The 18,427-nt window shown below is 47.9% G+C and overlaps 1 protein-coding gene across 1 annotated transcript in view; it reads left to right on the forward strand.

Annotated features, from left to right (window-relative positions):
* SLC24A3 (solute carrier family 24 (sodium/potassium/calcium exchanger), member 3) overlaps positions 1-18,427 on the forward strand; it is a 461,500-nt gene that overhangs the window by 325,266 nt on the left and 117,807 nt on the right. The window contains exons 4-6 of the mRNA XM_012657205.1: positions 4,629-4,703; positions 9,857-9,941; positions 10,316-10,419. Of these exons, the coding sequence (XP_012512659.1) occupies positions 4,629-4,703; positions 9,857-9,941; positions 10,316-10,419 (264 nt within the window). The remainder of the gene's footprint in view (positions 1-4,628; positions 4,704-9,856; positions 9,942-10,315; positions 10,420-18,427) is intronic.

Genomic DNA, 18,427 nt, shown 5'->3' on the forward strand with positions numbered 1-18,427 from the left:
GTGCCCCGTATCGGTTAGATAGACACATGGCTATAAGTACAGAAGCCCTGACTAATGGTTACTGAAATAAATAGGGATTTCCTTTCCTCACCTAATAAGGACAGAGGAGATGGTTTGGGGCATTAGTTCAGATGGTTAATGGTGTGCTCAGGGCTTTGCCACCCTTACCATGTTGGCGTGTATTCTCATGTGTGTTGTCTCATAGTCATATAATGGCTGCTGCCATTCCAGACATTACATACAAGTTGGAGGCGAGAAGAAAGGGTGACTTTAGTTGAATCTGTGCTTTATTCTCATTGGCCAAAACTATGTCATATGGCCGTGACTAGTTCCAGAGAAACTAGAAAAGTTGAGTATATTTTACTCAGAACAACATTGGAGTTGTGTTTGCAAGATAAAAGGGTTAATAGCTAATGGATACGCCATCAACAGTGTCTGCCACATACAGAACTCTATCCTAGGATCTTCACACTGAGTTAACATGAGCCACTTCTCTTGGGTACTCCTAACTGAACCTCAGGTCATTCTTCTTTGTCCAAGGACAGCGACTTATTGTGTCTTAGACCTTTCCCAGCAAGCAGTGCATCTGGCTTCAAGTTGGCGCTACACACATTATTGCTGAATTAATAAATAAATAACTTCAAATCCTAAGGCATGCCTGCCTCAGAATAGGATCATTTTTTGAGTGGCCTCTGAATAGTGTATACTTTAAACATATAAATATTATTTCAGCTGGAAGGAGAGAAGGTGGTCCTGGCTACCCCTGAAAGGTCTACTTTGTCATCTTGTCTCTTAGGAATTTTTCAAGTCTGCTTTCTTGGAAGTTACTCATTATTGTTGTTTCCACTGTGGCTCTTTTTATTATCATGGCAATATCTGTTACCTGTGCATCAAAGGACACAATCAGTGCCCTGCCACAATAACGCTGTGTAACAAAGGGCCTCACGACCCCGGTGATGTTCGACAATAAACAGCTGCTTGGCTCCGGGGTCTTTGGGGTTCAGCTGAACTGGTAAACTTGGGCTGGGCTTGGCCATTCTCAGCTGGGCTCACGCTACATCTGGGGGTTAGCTGCTTGCCGGCTGACCTCTGACACCACGGCCAGGACAACCAAGTTGACTCAGCTCTTCTCCACCTGTCTCTTTCCTCCCCTGGGCTAGCTTGAGCCTTTGTATAAATGGAACCCACTCTTGGACAGGGTGGATATGAATATGGGAAGGACACAGCTGCTGCCCTCAAGAGAAGGGAGGCTGGATCCATGAACCTAAGGCATGGCTCATGCTCCAGGCTGCACACAATCACTGCCGAAGTACTGATGCCCGCACTGAAGGCTCGGATAAGTTCTCAGAGAAGAGAAGCCCCTGTGGTCATGAGACTTGGGTTGAAGCACTAAAAGACTCCCCTTCCTTCTCTAGACAGCCTTCACTTAGGTTTCTAGAATGTAGCCCACATTTACTTGTGCTAGTTCTGTTGCCAGGCCTTGGGCTTGGATTCCAGGGTGTGTTACAGCACATTTGGGCCGTTCCAGAGTGTTGGGCCAGCTCGTGCATTTTTGAGAGCTCAGATCTGTCTCCTGTTTTGTAGTGCACCTTGTAAAAGTAATAATATTAATAAAGAACATCAATGGCTCTAACAGGCAGCCCCAAAAAGTGAATGGCTGGGATTCTAAAAATGTCCTTCCCTCTGTGTGGTTGGAGAAGACAGCTTACTAGTAGGTGAGCTGAAAATCGGAAGAGGTGGCGATGAGGTGGCAAACCAGAAGTGACCTCTGTGTGGGGAGACAGCTGGGCTCTGTGGAAAGCTTGAGGAGTATCCTGCCATTTGCTAGCCACACGTCCTTGGCAAGTTACTACATTGAGTCATCTGGGAAAGGGGACCAGTGACTTCCTGCCTGACACAGGAGTTGGAGGAATTAAGTGAGATCGTCCTTGTAAAGTACCTGGAGTGTGCCTAGAATTTTAGGCCCCACAAACAGTGGTGAATATTATTATCATCATTATCATCAATGATATCATTATATCCTTTGGAAATATAGGAATGGTCAAATTCATCTAAAACTGCCTTACTCTTTAAACTGTTTGTGCCAGTTGTATTGATAGTACCAGCAATATGACACTTCTAGTAGGTTTTCTGCATCATCTTACAGTTTGACTTCGTACCTCTGTGTTGTTCCTGTGTTCTGTTTGCCTGTGCAGTGGGAACCTGTTTTTCAGTGGGTAACTTAGAAGAGAATTAAAGCGGAGTTTTTTGTAACCCAAGTGTCACACCTACCCTCAGATGCGAGGAGGTGCCCTATGGCCAGCGAGGAGCCTCATTGCCTCGCCGGCTTCTCTGGGTGCCCAGCGGTGCTTTGTCATGGGTGTCTGATTAACAGTGGGCACCCCCCATGCTGCCAAGCTCACAAGAACTAACATGGCTTTCAATAGCCATCACCCGCACAAGCATTGAGCACTTGGCAGACCTATTCATTTCTCATCCCAATCCAAGCGTTGATATCACAGTGTGTTAGATGGAGCTTCTTGCCTCAAAACAGGATCAATACTTAATATTGGAATGTATTCTTGGTGAGATGCTTTATGGACTTCTAAGTGGCGTTGGCAGTCTCAGTGAGTTGGATATGTCAACTATGGACAGCTTATTAAGATCTTGATTAATCCACGAATATGAAATTGTTTATTTCAGTTACTGCATTTGAGTATCCTTTCAAAGGTAATGTTAAAACTCACGTATCATTGGATCAGCCAAGTCAAATGGCAAAAGAGGGTTTGAGTCCAATACAATTTGGAAATGTATTTTCTGACTTATCCACAAGGCTATAAAATGTAGCATTAATTATTTTTAATTGACAGTTTCAAAAAAAACCCATAGGCAAGTAATTTTGTGCAGATGATGAATAGATCAATCAATAAAAAGTTATCTTTGAGATTTCTCTCCATGCCAGACATCTCAAGCTCCTCGGAGATTAGAAAAGTATAAAACAGAGTTCTTACCTCTAAAATCTCATACCTCCTGCAAAATTCCCACAAGAAATATGAATTCAGGGTGGAAAAAAATAGAAAATATGGATAGGGATTATAAAATACAGACAGAGTCACACCGACTAAGGGAGAAATGTAGCCATTATTTTGATTGGTGGCCTTATTATGTGCAAATATATTTGTGTGCATATACACACACATATGTGAATACTTTAACAGAAACGAAATTGTACATTCTGTTTTACAACATTTTTCCTTTAGCAATCTATTGTGAGTGCCTTTCCTTGTCATTCAATATGGATTTACATAATCCCTTTTAACAGTATTTCACTGAATTATGAATGGTAGTTTATATAACTCATGCCCTATGGTATATTTTGTTAGGTTTTGGTAACTTATATTCGGTAGTTTTGGAGTGAATACCACTGGTGCATAAGTCCTTTGTGCATTGTCTGATGTTTCCACAGAATCAAGTGTTAAGGTGCACTTTTGAATCTTACAGTCTTATCAAAGAGACCAAACACATACACATGGAAAGAAAACAAGCTCATACAAAGCGGGGCACAGGGACTGCATTAGTGCCACTGTCAAGAGTCAAAGGCGAGAGAGATCATTTCATGCTTGGGTGCTACAGAAGGCTTCATGAAGGACAGGTGTGAGTGACAGAAACTCAACTCAAATCAGCTTGAGTGTAGAAGGTGCATTATTGGTTCATCAATTGGAAAGTCCACTTTGGTTTCAGACTGAGCTGGGGCCTGGGATGGCCTCATGTCACTGGGCACCTGTGTGTTGTGTGTTCGCGTGTGTGTGCATGCACATGTGCGCGGGTGTACCTGTCCCATCTCTTGGTTTGACTTCTTACTATGTGAGCAGCATTCTCAGGCAAGCTCTTTCTACATGACAGCTGCCTCTAGCAGCTCCAGACATCGGGCATGTTTATATCTCATAAGGAGAGGGGATCTCTCCCCCAGCTTCTCTATTAATCCCTCTTGGCCCCTTATAGACCTTTTGCCCACTCCCTACTGTGTGGCAGGGAATGGGTGTTCTGGTGGCCAGCCTGGGTCATGTGCCTGCACTTAGGTCATGAGGACAAGGAAGTGTGTGACTCCCCATCCTGTGGAGCAATCCTCAAAAGGAAAAGATGCTGGGAGGTCAGTAAACGAGAGAGATGTCACTGCTGAGGGTGCTGGAACTGCATCCACACCCACTACATGCTTTGGGCGGCAAGTAATGGGGAAACTCCAAACCAAACTGGCCTCAACAGTGCTTACTGTATGTTACGATGTTTAGAGTCGGGGTGGGCCCTGGTGCCACATGATTAATGGAGTGAGCCATTGGGATATCTGGGGGAAGAGTGTTCTGGGCAGAGGGAATAGCAATTGTGAAGGCCCTGAGGCAGGCATCCGTGGCATGTTTGGGGAAAAGGGATGTGAACAAAAGGAGAGTGGCAGGCAATGAGGTCAGAGAGGAAGCTGGGGCCAGGTCACGTGGGGTCTTTTAGGCCCTGCAAAGACTTTGTGCTTACTCTGAGCAAGATGTTGAATTCACGATGACAGAGGACGTTATTGAAGTGGAAAGTGGCCAGATCCTCACCCTCATGGCTCTGCCTCACTCTAACTTTAACTTTCTTTTTCCTCTTCTGTCTTACAGGCCATGTACATGTTCTACGCACTGGCCATTGTGTGTGATGACTTCTTCGTCCCCTCCTTGGAAAAGATCTGTGAGGTACGTGCCTCGTGTTCTCAGTGTATGTGACCCGGACCTACACCCTAGACAGTTCCAGCCTTCTCCTTGAGGTCTGGGGAGTCCAGGCCAGGCGGGGTGGGGGCACGAGGCATCAGCACGCCTGAGAGCCACGGACAGTATCAGCGCAGAAATTCCATCAATCTGCTTGGCATTTCATGTTGCCGATCGCTAGTCGGACTCGAACCCACACGACCGGTTTCTCCTGCTCCACTGGGCCATAACTGAAGGTGCAATTTGTGTTCCACTTCCTTGTTTTCTTTTCCTCTTTTGAATCCTGCTCTTCCTTCCTCCCTCTCTCTTCCGTTTCCTTCTGCCTCCATATTTGGCGAGTTATGGGATCCTCGCAGCACAAGGAACCCCCGCCACACACCTCCGCCGCGCTTCCTGTCTCTGTGTATGTACAGAAATGCGCCAAGCGGAGGCACAAAAGGCACTGAGATGAAAGGACTGGCCACAGAGATCAGGAAAGCGTCTCTGTCGGAAATCATCACAGTGAACGAACGCCCGGCTGAACAGCAAGTTAAATCCCTTTCATCAAAAGATATTTCAGCAGATCTAGAACTCTTTCATTCTCTTACCTCTTTCATCTCTTTGTCTGTCTTGAAATGTAGTTTCCTTTATCTGAAAGCTTTCCGTTTTATTTATTTATCGCTTTAATTCAGAATCTTAGTTTTCAGAAGATGCCTCTCCCAGACACATCTCCCATCTGAAGCCCGAGTTTCTTTATGCCGGTAGCTCCCACACCTCGCGGCCTCCCCTTTCCTTCTCCCTCCCCCAGCATCTGATCCAGCAGGTCTTGGGGACGGTCGGGGCATGGGGCAGGGCAAGAACCTGCATTTCTAATAAGCTCACAGGTGATGCTGAGGCTGCTGTTTGGTCCGGAAACTGCAGACTTTGAGAACCTCAAACTTAAGCAGTTTCTTCTACATCCTGGAAGTTCCTTAGTGTTTGGTACTTGAAAATAAATAAATAAATAAGAATCATTCCACAGTAACCCTAGAGGGGCCACAGGAGTGGGTTCTTTTATGCAGTGGCATAGGATAAGGAAAGTGAGGTGGCACCCGAGATGCGCAGTGGGCGGATGTGGAAGCCCTTTGTCAAAGGGATTCATCCTGGGAGCAGGTCACCTCGTGTTATAGAAGGGGAAGTGTTCAGCACCTGGTGTTGGGGTCATTTGCGATCTCTAAAATACCACATTTGGTGGTTTATTCTTTTTTTTTTTTTTTTTTGAGACAGAGTCTCGCTCTGTTGCCCAGGCTAGAGTGAGTGCCGTGGCGTCAGCCTAGCTCACAGCAACCTCAGACTCGTGGGCTCAAGCGATCCTCCTGCCCCAGTCTCCCGAGTAGCTGGGACTACAGGCATGCGCCACCATGCCCGGCTAATTTTTTTATATATATATTTTCAGTTGTCCAGCTAATTTATTTCTATTTTTAGTAGAGATGGGGGTCTCACTCTTGCTCAGGCTGATCTCGAACTCCTAAGCTCAAACGATCCGCCCTCCTCGGCCTCCCAGAGTGCTAGGATTACAGGCGTGAGCCACCACGCCTGGCCTGGTGGTTTATTCTTCATGCAAAGCAAAATGACTCTCTCTTTCCCATAGAACTTTATTTGTTTTGAATAGCAAAATTATTATGTTCTAGAAATGTAAAAACAATTGTCATCATGTGTTCTACTTTTTTTTTCTTTTACTTTTATTTCAGCATATTATGGGGGTACAGATGTTTAGGTTACGTATGTTGCCCTTGGTCCCCCCCCCAAGTCCGTGTTTCAAATATGTCCCTCCTTCCGGTTGTGCGCATTGTTCTACTTTTTTGAAGAAACCGTAGAACCGGAGAGTATACATCCCTTTGTAGGAAGAAGCAGTCAGAAAGCCAGAAGATGGCAGGAAAAGAGGGCTGGCATTGAGTTTTTTAACGAAAAGTTTAAAAGAGGAGGAAAAGGAAAGAAAATGTTTAATGGCAGGGCGATGGGTAAGTGTTATTTTTACTGGGTCCCTGATGTGCCAGAAACCAGTTTAGTTGCTAAATGAGTGTGGTTAGAGTACGTCCATTCATCTCTTTAATCATCTTATGAACTCTGCCAGGTGACTATTATCCCCTCTTTACAAACAAGGAAACCAGGGCTCAGATAAGTTGAGCAACTTGCCCCAGGTCACACAGGGAGTTGGGGGAGAGTCATGATTTAAACACAAGTGGGCCTGAGCTCCAAGCCTTCACACTTGTCACTGCTCTACCATGCAGACACAAGCTTGGAGCAGGCCATGGTTTTGTTAAAACTGGCTGCCCCTCCAGGACCCATGGCCATAAGCAAGGGGTGGACACCACCTTATCCTGAGCTCTCCCTGCTCCACCCAGAGTCTGGTCTTAGGATCTATATAACAAGAGAGGGTGCCCCGTGCCTGTCTCCTGTAAAGATAGCGTGGCTCCACGGCCTTTAAACAACTTTAATCGCTGAGGAAATGTTATGTCTGTGATTGGTGGGTGGGCCGAGGCCAGAGTTTACACGTATTTAGAGATCCAACATGTTTACGTCTTCTAAGAGACGTGGGATCAATTCTCCCTGGAGTCCCTTTCTTACAAGATTAGAGGATCACGGTGCTGCTCGGCCCGCAGTGGCCTGGAGGGCTTCTCTGCCCAGGACTCTGTCCTGCCTTTGCTTTCCCTAATCACCTTCTAGTGACTTGATATTGTATATTTAATGGTTGCTCGTAGAATAAAGCAGGAAGGGGGCAGAGAAACTCAGAAGGATGTTGTGTTCAGCTTTTGCGAAAGATGAGTTGGGAGAGAAATCTACACCATTCAACAAATCATAGCTCAGGGGCTGGCGGGGGCCAGATTCTCCTCAGTCTCAAATACTTTAAAGTTGAAAGCAGAGAAAAACAATGGGGAGGTAGGGAACAGCAAAGAAAAGAAAACGGGAGAGAGAAGAGGATAAATGACCCAGCAAGCCCAAGGCCAGGGTCGAAAGCTCCTGCTCCAGGTCACCCTCTTCTCCTGCCTGGACCTTGGTTTCTCCCTGTGTGAGAGGACAGTTCCTAAGGTTTCAACAGCCAGGACGTTTCATCACAGGACATGCAGAGAAGGTGTCAGAGTTTTGAGAAATCCTGTGAGCCAGGGCAGACAGATGTGGCTGGGGCGGGGGGACAGGATGATGTGTAGGGGATGCAGCGACCCCACTTACTGTAGCAACAACCTGAGCTATGCCTGGGCCAAGCTCGGTGCCAGCGTCTGGGGAGGACACTTGGGCACACACAGCCTGTCCCTTGCCAGCTGAGGGCCGGTAGGCCACACAGCACCTCCAGAACGATATGCAGCGTGGGCCGGCGAAAGCAGCCAGGAATTGGAAAGCGCAGAAGTGCAGAGAGAAGGGAGGAAGGAGAGGTTGATTAGGGGGTCAGAAAAGGGCTTGCACAGGGGGCAGGACTGCAGCAGCCCTGGGAGAGAAGGAGTCAGTGGCAAAGTATTTCGAGGAAGGGTATTTGGTCAGAGACAGTCTGAGCCGTAGAACCAAGAGGGGGAGCCTGGGGGCTTGTGGCAGCACTCGGCAGCCTTGAATGCCAGGCTGGGGCATCAGAAATCACTCAGTGCTCACAAGGGAGCTGGGGAGGGCTTTGGAGGGCTCTGTCATGGCAGATAGATGGAATCTAAAGCCAAGAAGACTGCCTCGCTGGTGATTCTAAGAGTCCTGGGAGATGTTGCCAGGCTGAAGTGAATTAGGGATGAAGAGGGGTGTAAGGAAATATGGAGGAAGAAAGAAACTGACTGGATGGAGCAGAGGGAGGAAGGGGACGGGAGCCCATGGTTTGGGCTCTACAACTCCCTGTCAGGGAGCCCAGCTGGAGAGAGCCACAGCCCCGAGTGGCTTGTACCCCCCTGTGAGTCTTGCAAACCACAGGTGGCGTCGTGAGCTCTGTCTCAGGCTGCCTTCCTCATAGACCCGCGCCCCTGAGACTGGACTACCCAGGCACCCCCCAGCCACACCTTCCGACCTTGAGGGATCAGCACCGCCATGGTAGGGCTCCCCGGCTCCCCGTGGGAAGCTTAGCTGTCCAGTCAACAGCGAAGGGACACAGGGTCCCAGGTCAAAATCCTCAACTCAGGCTCCAGCTGCAGCCCACTGCTGCCTGGTCTGCGGAGCCAGTGGCCCACACCGGGGCCAGGCTGCCCCTCGATGGCTGAGCGAGGAAGTGCAGCCGCTGGTGCCACTGAGAAGGGGACGTTGTCACCCAAGCCTGGCATCTCCTACCTGGAATGCTAGGAGGGAATTGACTATTTCCTGACAGCCAGCAGCATGCTTTCCAGGTCACAACTGAATGCATAAAAGCTAAACCTGCTAACCAGCCTCTTGACGTCTATTGGTCTTGTCCTTTTGCAAATCACCTTCTGGTTTCACAAACAGGGTGACCTGGGGAGGTCATCGTGTAGACCACCTTGGCAAGGCTGATGGCTCATCGCTTTCTGCTAAGTCTCAAGCCCCTGCTCCCACTCTCCCACCCCAGGGTTTCCAGACTGCTCCAAGGCTGAGGAGTGGGTTTCAGGAGGTGGACCCCCATGCACATACCCCAAAATGCCTCCACAGCCTCCTAGAAAGAAGGCTCACAACTGGTCATCATGAGCCTTGTTTAGCCCAAGATCAGCATAGTATTGCAAAAATCAAGATGTTTTGCATAAAAATCTGGATCATTGGCACCTCTTAAAATCAGAGCAGCTGGCAGTACTGAGGGAGCAGAACAGAGCCACCTGCAGAAGGAGGTGAAGCCCACTGTGGCCTCGCACGGCTGCTCCAATCCTCCCTGCCATCTGCATGGCCCCCGGGTGCATTTAGGTTGGGGACTGGCAGATTTTCCCAAGAGCCTTTAGCTTGTGAAGACATGCAGTCCCCTCCCTAACCTTGCCCCATGAGGAGGACAGTGAGGGGATCTTTGGCCTAGCTGGGGTCCTGCACAAGTGGTCAAGCTCTGGGAGGAGGAGGAGGAAGAGGAGGGTGAGGGGGACTGAGCCCCAGGCCCCATCAGTCCTCCTCTCACTGAAGCCCCAGCCTTCCCTTCTCAGGGATTAGGACCTGGGAGTCATGGTCACCTCTGTTCCCAGATGGAGTCCCAACTCACCTGTGCTCTGTCTTCTCCTCTGTAGCGCCTGCACCTCAGTGAAGATGTGGCTGGGGCCACGTTCATGGCGGCGGGCAGTTCAGCCCCAGAGCTGTTCACATCGGTCATAGGTAGGTGATGGCCTGGGGGACATCTCAGCCCTTCGCTGTCTGAAGGAAAAGGGCGGGGACAGATGGAGCTGTCTGCTACTCACAGGAAATGGGAATCCAGAGGCCTCAGCAAACAGAGCTTCCGCTTCCCCCTCTGTTGTTGTTTCATTTAAGTGATGCTTCTACTGTGTGTGAACTTGTCCCGGACCAGTGCAGATGCTCCCGTGGGACAGTCTCCCCTCTGTGGATTGGTGGGCTCCCTCCAGCCCTCAGTCGTGTCCTGTAGATCCTGAGAACAGTCTAACATTTATAAAAGGTCCCTCCCCATCCCGCCTGCCCACCTTGGAATGCAGCTGGGCCACAACAGCCAGGCTGACATCCGGTCTGTGTTTCAGGGGTCTTCATCACCAAGGGCGACGTGGGAGTTGGGACCATCGTGGGCTCAGCCGTATTCAACATCCTGTGCATCATTGGTGTCTGCGGGCTCTTTGCTGGGCAGGTAAGGCCGACCGGCGGCTCCTCTGTGGTGGCGGAACGTGACATCTGGGGAAGGGGCAGGTGTGGAGTCCAGGCAGGGGAGTGTCCTGCTGGAATACAACCTGCATCAGGGCCCTGTGGTCTTGGGCAGTGGCGATTTAGGACCTCATGCCCCAGGATGCCAGCCCAGCTGCAACTAGAAACTGTCAAGCCACCATTATTTGGTCTTCATGCTGATGAACTATGGATTGCCCAGGTCCACATGAATAATTAAGCAGCCTGAAAGAAGCACGTTGCAAATTTGAAGGTGTCACACTCAAACTGATATATTACTGATCTGACCCAGAGTGGCCTAAAACAATTTTAGGTATGATTTTGCCTCAGTAGAAATAGGATAAATGAGAAAGAAAGAGAGATGGGAGAAGAGACAGAACTTTTTCTGCTAAAAACAACATGTGGTTATCATGGTTTAGGACACAGCCTTTATTTTGGACGATGGTAGGGCATTTTATTTCCGTGTATGCTTTAGCTTGCTTTGGACTCACGAGGGCCTTGCAGGCCTGCAGTTCACCTGTGAAGACTATCCCACTTCCAAGCAGTGTCACGGGGTCTGTGTCCTTTAGGACTGTTGGCGTCGGGCAGCCAGGCTGTGGTACATTGTGGCGCCTGAAGGTTTGTAGGGCTCTCGGCTGTTTTGCCAGCTCTGATATCCTAGTTTCTTCGTAGGAATTTTATTCAGAAACAGCACAATCTTGAGCTGTCTGCCCAGACACCCACAACTCTGAATATCTTCCAGAAAAAGTGATTTCTAGAATCCCATGGAGGCAGCTCCACTTACAATGTTGAGAAACCTGATGATCCTAATCACCGATCAGCTGCCTTGATGTGGACGGGTGCCATGTCCGGCTAGAAGCGGCTGGTTGGTTTGAAGGGCTAAGGGAAGCTCTGGGCAACCTTCTCCCACACCCTTTGCAAGGCGCCCTCGCCTTTTGGCAGCCTGTCAGGGCACCCACGCTGCCCGATCTCTGATGCAGACTTGAGGGTCTGCATGCAGGGTACTCCCCGCCCCGGCACACCCTTGCTGCCCTCCATCATATTTGTCTGGGTTGCCTGGTGTGTTAACTGCCTCTCAGTGACAGACAGGGGGACACTTTCATGTCATCAGGGATCGGCTCCAGGGCCCACAGGTGGACGGGGTCCTTCTGAGAAAGAGCTCCTGGGCAGCTGTTTGTGTACATGGTGGCTGAGCTCTGCCCAACTTGCTAAACTGAATATTTTCTTCTTTCTCATCTTTTTGGTCAATGGCTTCTTGTCTCAGATTTTGTGGACCTACAATATAGTGCTTTTAAAATCTCCTATCTATGCAGTTAGTACCAAAAAAGAATAAGTCTCTGTCTTTGCCTTTGTCACCATTTGCTCTTCCCTGGCATTTCCCTGGCTTTCCTCTGCCGTGGATGCCTGATCATGGCCTTCCAGGGATGAATGGTCACACCCAGCAGAAGAGTCTGTTGCTCTCTTAATTAGCATCGTCACCATTGGCAGTATGATTATTAGCCCGGCCATTATTAGTGTTGTCGTTAGTTCGTTAGTCATTTGTACCTGGAGCTCGATTCAAACGCAAGCCCAAAGGAGGAGAGATCATGTGAGGAAATGAGACAAATGATTGGGCAGTGTCTAGTCGGAGCCATGCAGCTACTTACTTATGAATTGGCTTGAAGGCACGTGCGGTTCGTCACTCGTTAGCGAAACAGCTCATCCCCAGCTTGGTTCGAACACCTGCATGAAAGGCACATGGCTCCCTGAACTTCAGCAAATGCTGTCATCTGTCTCCTCACTCCCTCTGGAAGATCATCTGGCTCATCTCACAACCCCACGTGACCATGGTGAGAAGTGACAACTATGACTGTTGGTAGAAAGAGTCCGCACGATGACTCTGGGTGCCAGCCCTTCCTTCTGACTTCCTGTCCTGTGCCCACTTGGAGATTTGCAAGGCCATTCAGCTCTCTTTTTCATGGTTTTGTAGAATTCCTGAAGTCTTTGCAGAAGAAACAAAATGATGACTTAGAAAGAACATGGGCCTGGAAATCAGACTGGCCTGGGTTTGAATACTGACTTGGCCATTTGCTGGCTGTTGGTGAAGTTACTTAAGCTTCAGTTTTCTCATCTGTACAGCGGGTCCAAGCACACCTTCTTCCCAGTGTGGCTGTAAGGATGAGCCGTAGCATGTCCAGCATTAATAGCACCTGGTTCACACGGTAAGTCAATAAAAGTTAGACACCATTACCAGCTCTCAGAATATCAATCCCTGGGGTGCTCACCTCCAAATTGTACCCTAGATCACTGTGGTAATTTGACCAACTGGCTAGTGAAACATATCTAACAATCAGGGCTGTCCATAGTTTAATCAAGAGCCACAGGACACACAGAAGAAAGGGAAGGGATGGTCAGAAGGAAAGGTCTTCTGAATGAAAACCAAAATGGTAGATGTTGATAAAAAGATGATCTCAGAGGACTGGTGCTGCTTCTGTGATCAGCAAGAAATGAAAGCTGCCCAGTCTTACACACTCCTAGGCAGGGGAGATGGTGCAGTGGAATGTTGCAGCAGAGACTGGATATTGGGAATTGAAGTGATTAATAAATCCAGTCATAAGTCTCACTTAGCATTGTTGTTTATGTTGATCCACACTTTCATTTGGCTGGGAGAATTACCAGCCAGTGCCCGTGGGTTCCAGCGGGAAGGGCTGCACATGACCATGTCTGTTACCCATCTAAAATTAAAGTAATTAAGCTGTAAGGTTTGAGTTCCTGTCTCAATTAGGGTTTTGATGAATTCAATGTAATTAAATGTCTGCTGTATTTGCAGTTTGCAAACATAGCTGGTGCTATGGTGTTCGCCTAAGGTACTTTGGGGAGTTTTATGGGACAAGAAGGAAATTGCTTCTTAGAAAGTAGATTATAGAGAGGTTTTTGGCATCACTGCAAGACACTTACAGGGCTGTAGTCCTACAAGTTTTCTTTATTTAAAAACAAAGAATAATAACAACAAACAGAAAATACCAAGTTCTTAATGCAACATAATAATGTATTTTGCATATTGTATTGAAAGGACTTCATGCCAATTTTGTAAAACGACGTACTTATGAATTTAATTCCACCATTCAGAGCATGTTAAGCTTTAAATGCATAACCACAAACAGAAAGTAAACAGTTTAACTGCATCCCAGATTAGGACTTCCATATTCAGGTTATTACAGGCCGGCAGATGGCTCCAGTTTATAATAAAGAGCTCCAACACCAGCTCTGCTGGCATCCTCAAAATGTGCCTGATGTTCGTTGGCAGAGTCCATCTAATCTTGGCTGGGCTTGCCTTCCAAATAATGCTGGCTCATTTACGTAAACCCTAGCAGCACCCAGAGGTTGCATAACCAAATTGAAACCTGCCATCATTGGAGTTTCCCCAGAAGAAGACTCCAGGCAAGGATTCGAGTGCAAGTAGTTTATTTGAAAGGTGATCCCAGGAAATGCTAGCAGGACAGTGGCGTAGAGAGGCAGGGAAGAGAAGGCAGCCAAGGAAAGTGTGCTAGCAAGCAAGTTATCACTGTGGGCAACTGTGGTTTAATTCTTCTATGGGAATTGGACAACAATTTAGAAGGAGAGCCACTAAGTTATTAATATCTCACATAAGGGGCAGGGGAACGAGGGTATTTATCCACCAACTTCCATCATTCATTGCCTAAAGACTGCTCTTAAGAAATACTAATTCTCTAGCATTCCACTTGCTGGGCACAGGCAGGGTGGACTTTGGGGCCCAGAGGAGACGCCAGGCAAAGAAATATAAGGGCACCAGTTGGAAGGACGTGAAATGGTAATGGTGGGAAATCTGAGTGGGCCCATAAACCATTCGCTGCAAACTCAGAGTGAGGCTTTCAAATGAACCACCGTTGGGTCTCACCTTCCTCTCCCCTGGTGAAGCGTTGGTACCAGACAGACTGTTAAGAGTCCAGGGCCAGGACGTCTTGCATTTAGGGAATTTCCTCTAATGTTAAAAATAGCAGCTACTGTTTATTACGCTTCTCCAACATGCAGGCACCACACTAGATACTATATAAATATTTGTAGAAGTACACCCACTGAGTTTTAAGAGAGTATTACCCATATTTACAGGAAAGGCAATGGATACTGGGGGATTCAGTATCCCCCGAATGGCAGGGGATCTACCATGAGGTAGTTAAGGCTGAATTTGAGCCCACATCATTGTTGAGTATAAAATCCATTCTCTTTCCACATGGGGAATCTGTGATTTTAAAATCTCCAGATGTTATTACTGCATTGTTATTATTTGCCTTAGATTTTGTGTTCTTTAGAAGTTTGGGGTGTAGGATCTGGGGGCAGTGCAAAGAAGGGACACATCAGCACAATGGTGGCAACCCAAGGTCAGTGATGGAAGCACTTAGTGCGCAGCCTGGGCCTGTCTTTAATCAGACGGCATCTCCCACAGGTGGGCTTTGCTTCCACCACGCAGATGGAGGACTCGGGCTGATGAGCACAGTGAAAGACCCACAGACCACCCTGGGTCACCTGTACACCTTGGTCCCCTGCTTACTGCTCCCCAGACAAAACCCAACACATCACCTGCCCTGTTGCAATTCTGAGAAGCATCCAGATTCCCCAGGAAGCTGAGGACTGAGGACAGGTGAGGCTGAAAACCATGCACATGTTTTGCCAAATCTAAAAATAGGGGCTGGAGGCCTAACAGCCACCACAGGGAGAGAGATGAAAGTGCAAAGAAGAGAACGAGTGATCTGTTGAGAAACCAAGGGAGCAGGTGCAGGAGATGGCCTCGCCAGGAAGCAAGATGCTTTGATGTTTGAGCCTGGGAGTAGCAAGAGAACAGAGTTTGCTGGAGAGAACCAAGGCCAGGCTCAGGTCCAGCTGGAGCAGTCACTGGGTCCTATCGCATCCAGTAAAACTGAGTTTCTCCCAGTGTCTTCTGCAGGTTGCCTGCATCAGGAGGTGGATCCCTTTTAGAATGCAGATCCCCATCTCTAGTCCCAGCCCAAATGAATTGGAAGAGCTCTGCTCAAATTCTTAGACCAAGCTTGGCCCTAGACAAGAGGCAGCCCTCCGGCACTTGGCCCAGGCGGCATAAACAGTCCTTCCTCATTGCCCCAATCCTGTCACTGACCATCTGCCTGAGACTGTCTCCTTCACTGTCCCCTGGTAGTTTCTTTTCCTTGGCCATACCTACCCCCTGCCCACTCAAGACCTGGTCCTGACAGGGTCCCACACCTGATGTTCCCCTGACAGACGCTGCTGTTCCTAGGCCCAGAGTACCACTAAGGTTACCTGCTCAGCTCTGTGCTGCTCTACTTTGATTGCCTCTATATCTTCATCCCAGATCTGTGTGTTAGCTTTGATTTTGACTCACAAAACTTGTTCCTGGCTTGTTCTACTTTGAAATGATCTCCCAAAATCAGATTGATTCTCAGATGCACATGTAAATCAGTTCAGAGGCTTTCAGTTTCGAGTAACAAAAAATCCCAGCTCTGACTGGCTTCTTAAATGAAGGAAATTTATTGGTGTCTCTGAAAAATACAAAGGAAAATGGACATCAGGTATGGTTTGATCAGGGCTCTAGCCCCATTTTTGTGATTCTCTTATCTCTAAACTCCTCTGTTCCCTTCCTTAAACTAGTTTTCCTTTATGGCAGAAAATGGCTGTAACAGTTTCAGGCCTCGTGTATGCATACAACATTGGCCAGGAAAGAGAAAGAGAAAGAGAATGTCTCCTTGTCTACCCCACCTCCCAACCCTCACATAGCATCATCAAATAAAAATCCTATTGGCCAACTCAGGTCACCTGACCATCCCCAAACCAATCATTGTGGCATAGGAACCAGAGTTACCCAATTGGTTTAGTTATGTTAATCAAAAACCACTTACCCATTTCTCCCTTCCCTCCAGAGCTAAGAATGTAATCAGTCCCACCCCAAATACATAGCTTTTGGTCCCTGGTTATTATAAAAAGCAGAGATAAATGACTATAGGCAATGCCTGTGCAGTAGTATCACGTGCTGCCTCAGTGGCTGCTTTCCCTGGGCTGGTGTAACACAAATGATAAAATCACACAGATCCGTCATAGGTCTTTGTGTGGACATACGCTTTCATTTCTTTTGGGCAAGTAATCTAGGAGCGGGATTACTGGGTTGTGTGGTAGGCATGTTTGTAAGAAACCACCAAACAGCTTTACAAAGGGGCTAAACCATTTTGTGCTCCCATCAGCAATACACAGGATTCCAGTTGCTCTGCATCAACACCAGCATCTGGTATTATCCATGTCATTTTGTTTTGTTTTACTTTTAGACATTCTAGTGAGTATGAGTAGCATCCCATTGTGGTTTTAATTTGCACTTATCTGATGAGTCATGATGTTGAGCGTCTTTTCACGTGCTTACCTGCCGTCTTCTTTGGTGAAAAGTCTGTTTAAATCTTTGCCCATTCGTTAATTAGGGTTTTTATCCTCTTCTTATTCTGTTGTCCAGGCCGTCTTTAAATTGTTACACTCCACCACTCCTCTGAATCCTTCTGTCCGATTTATTTCCATCGCCTAATCGATAGAGTGGGGCCATTAGAAATGATTTAGAGTGATCGTGGCAATGTTTTATTAGTTTTGTTGCTTACATTTGGGTTTGCAAGAGGGGTGCTTAGGAACAGCAGCCTTCGATTGTACGAAAGAAAACGAAGAAGTCACTTCCCTTTTGTCTGGCAAACCCAGGTGCAGCAGTCACTGAGACCTGAGCTGCATCATTGCAGAAATGCAAAGAGGAAAGTAGGAGTCTCTGGTGGCTGAGGATGAACCTGCATCCCATGTAATTATGTCTCACTTTGCTCCTTGAAAGTGAGTTTCAGGTCACCGCCTACATCCTTGGAGACGGTGTCCTGGGTGCTGGCACAGACTTTCAACGTACAAGGAGCCCAGAATCTTACAACTGTCACAGCTGAGCACCATCCCAAGACGGGAGTCCATCTTTGGGACACAAATGTCATTTCTTTCCATGATGCAACATGCCCCACACTACCCCCTATCACAGACAAGTGAGGCTCTTTGCAGAACTCTGCCACGTGCGCTCATGCCAAACTAAACCAAAGCCAGGGCCACCCCTTAGTGAAAACACGGCAAGAGGTACAGACTGTGGGCACCCAGACCCCTCTCCTCTCACAGCAGCTGAACCTGGGTGAAAGGTGCGTAGAGTGAGGACAGAGTCCGCCTGGCAGATGCTTGTCTTATTTATGTTTGTCTTTAACAAGCACATCCCCGGTGCTTACTGTGTGCCAGGTATTGTCTCGTGGCCTTACATATGTGAACTCACTTGATCTTCCCAATAACTCTCTGAGGAGAACACTGTTTACAAAAGAGGAAACTGAGGCCCAGAGAGGTTAAGTAGGGTGTCGTCACAGAACCAGGGAGTTGGGAGGCATTAAGGGCTGCAGGGGTCCAGCCAGCAGCACAGACGTGGTAAGTTCTCTTTCCAGCCAGGCTCCAACAGTCGATTTAGACCAGAGACCTTGCACGTGGAGGCTTGCGCCATGCTGCGGCCATCCTCCGGAGGTCTGTGGGGCTCCTAGGTGCCAATTTTAAGTTCACAAAAACTCAGGCTGACCCGGAGATGGGCAGTGCTACCCAGGACTTAGGTGTCACTGTATCTGAGGTCCCAGAAGGAGCCAATCGGGGCTTTCACCACAAGTGCCACCTACAGGAGTCCTGGCTCCGTAAGAGAGTGGTGCTGCTTGGTGAAGTTGGGTAGGGCTGCTGGGCAATAACAGATAGCTGTCAACCTTTTAATTCAAAAAATGCAATCTCACCATTTACTTCGGAGATCCTACCAAGTTTAGACAGCTAGCCTTCATTATTTTAAGATCTTGGTCATTACATGGTCAACCTTATTTTCCACTCTCTTGCTCTGTCTTTGATTACTGCAACACACAGCTTCTAAAAACACGTGTCTCTGGGAGGCCGAGGTAGGCTGATTG

The sequence above is a fragment of the Propithecus coquereli genome, unplaced genomic scaffold (genome assembly GCF_000956105.1).
Source record: "Propithecus coquereli isolate 6110/MARCELLA unplaced genomic scaffold, Pcoq_1.0 Scaffold533, whole genome shotgun sequence".
NCBI lineage: Eukaryota > Metazoa > Chordata > Mammalia > Primates > Indriidae > Propithecus > Propithecus coquereli.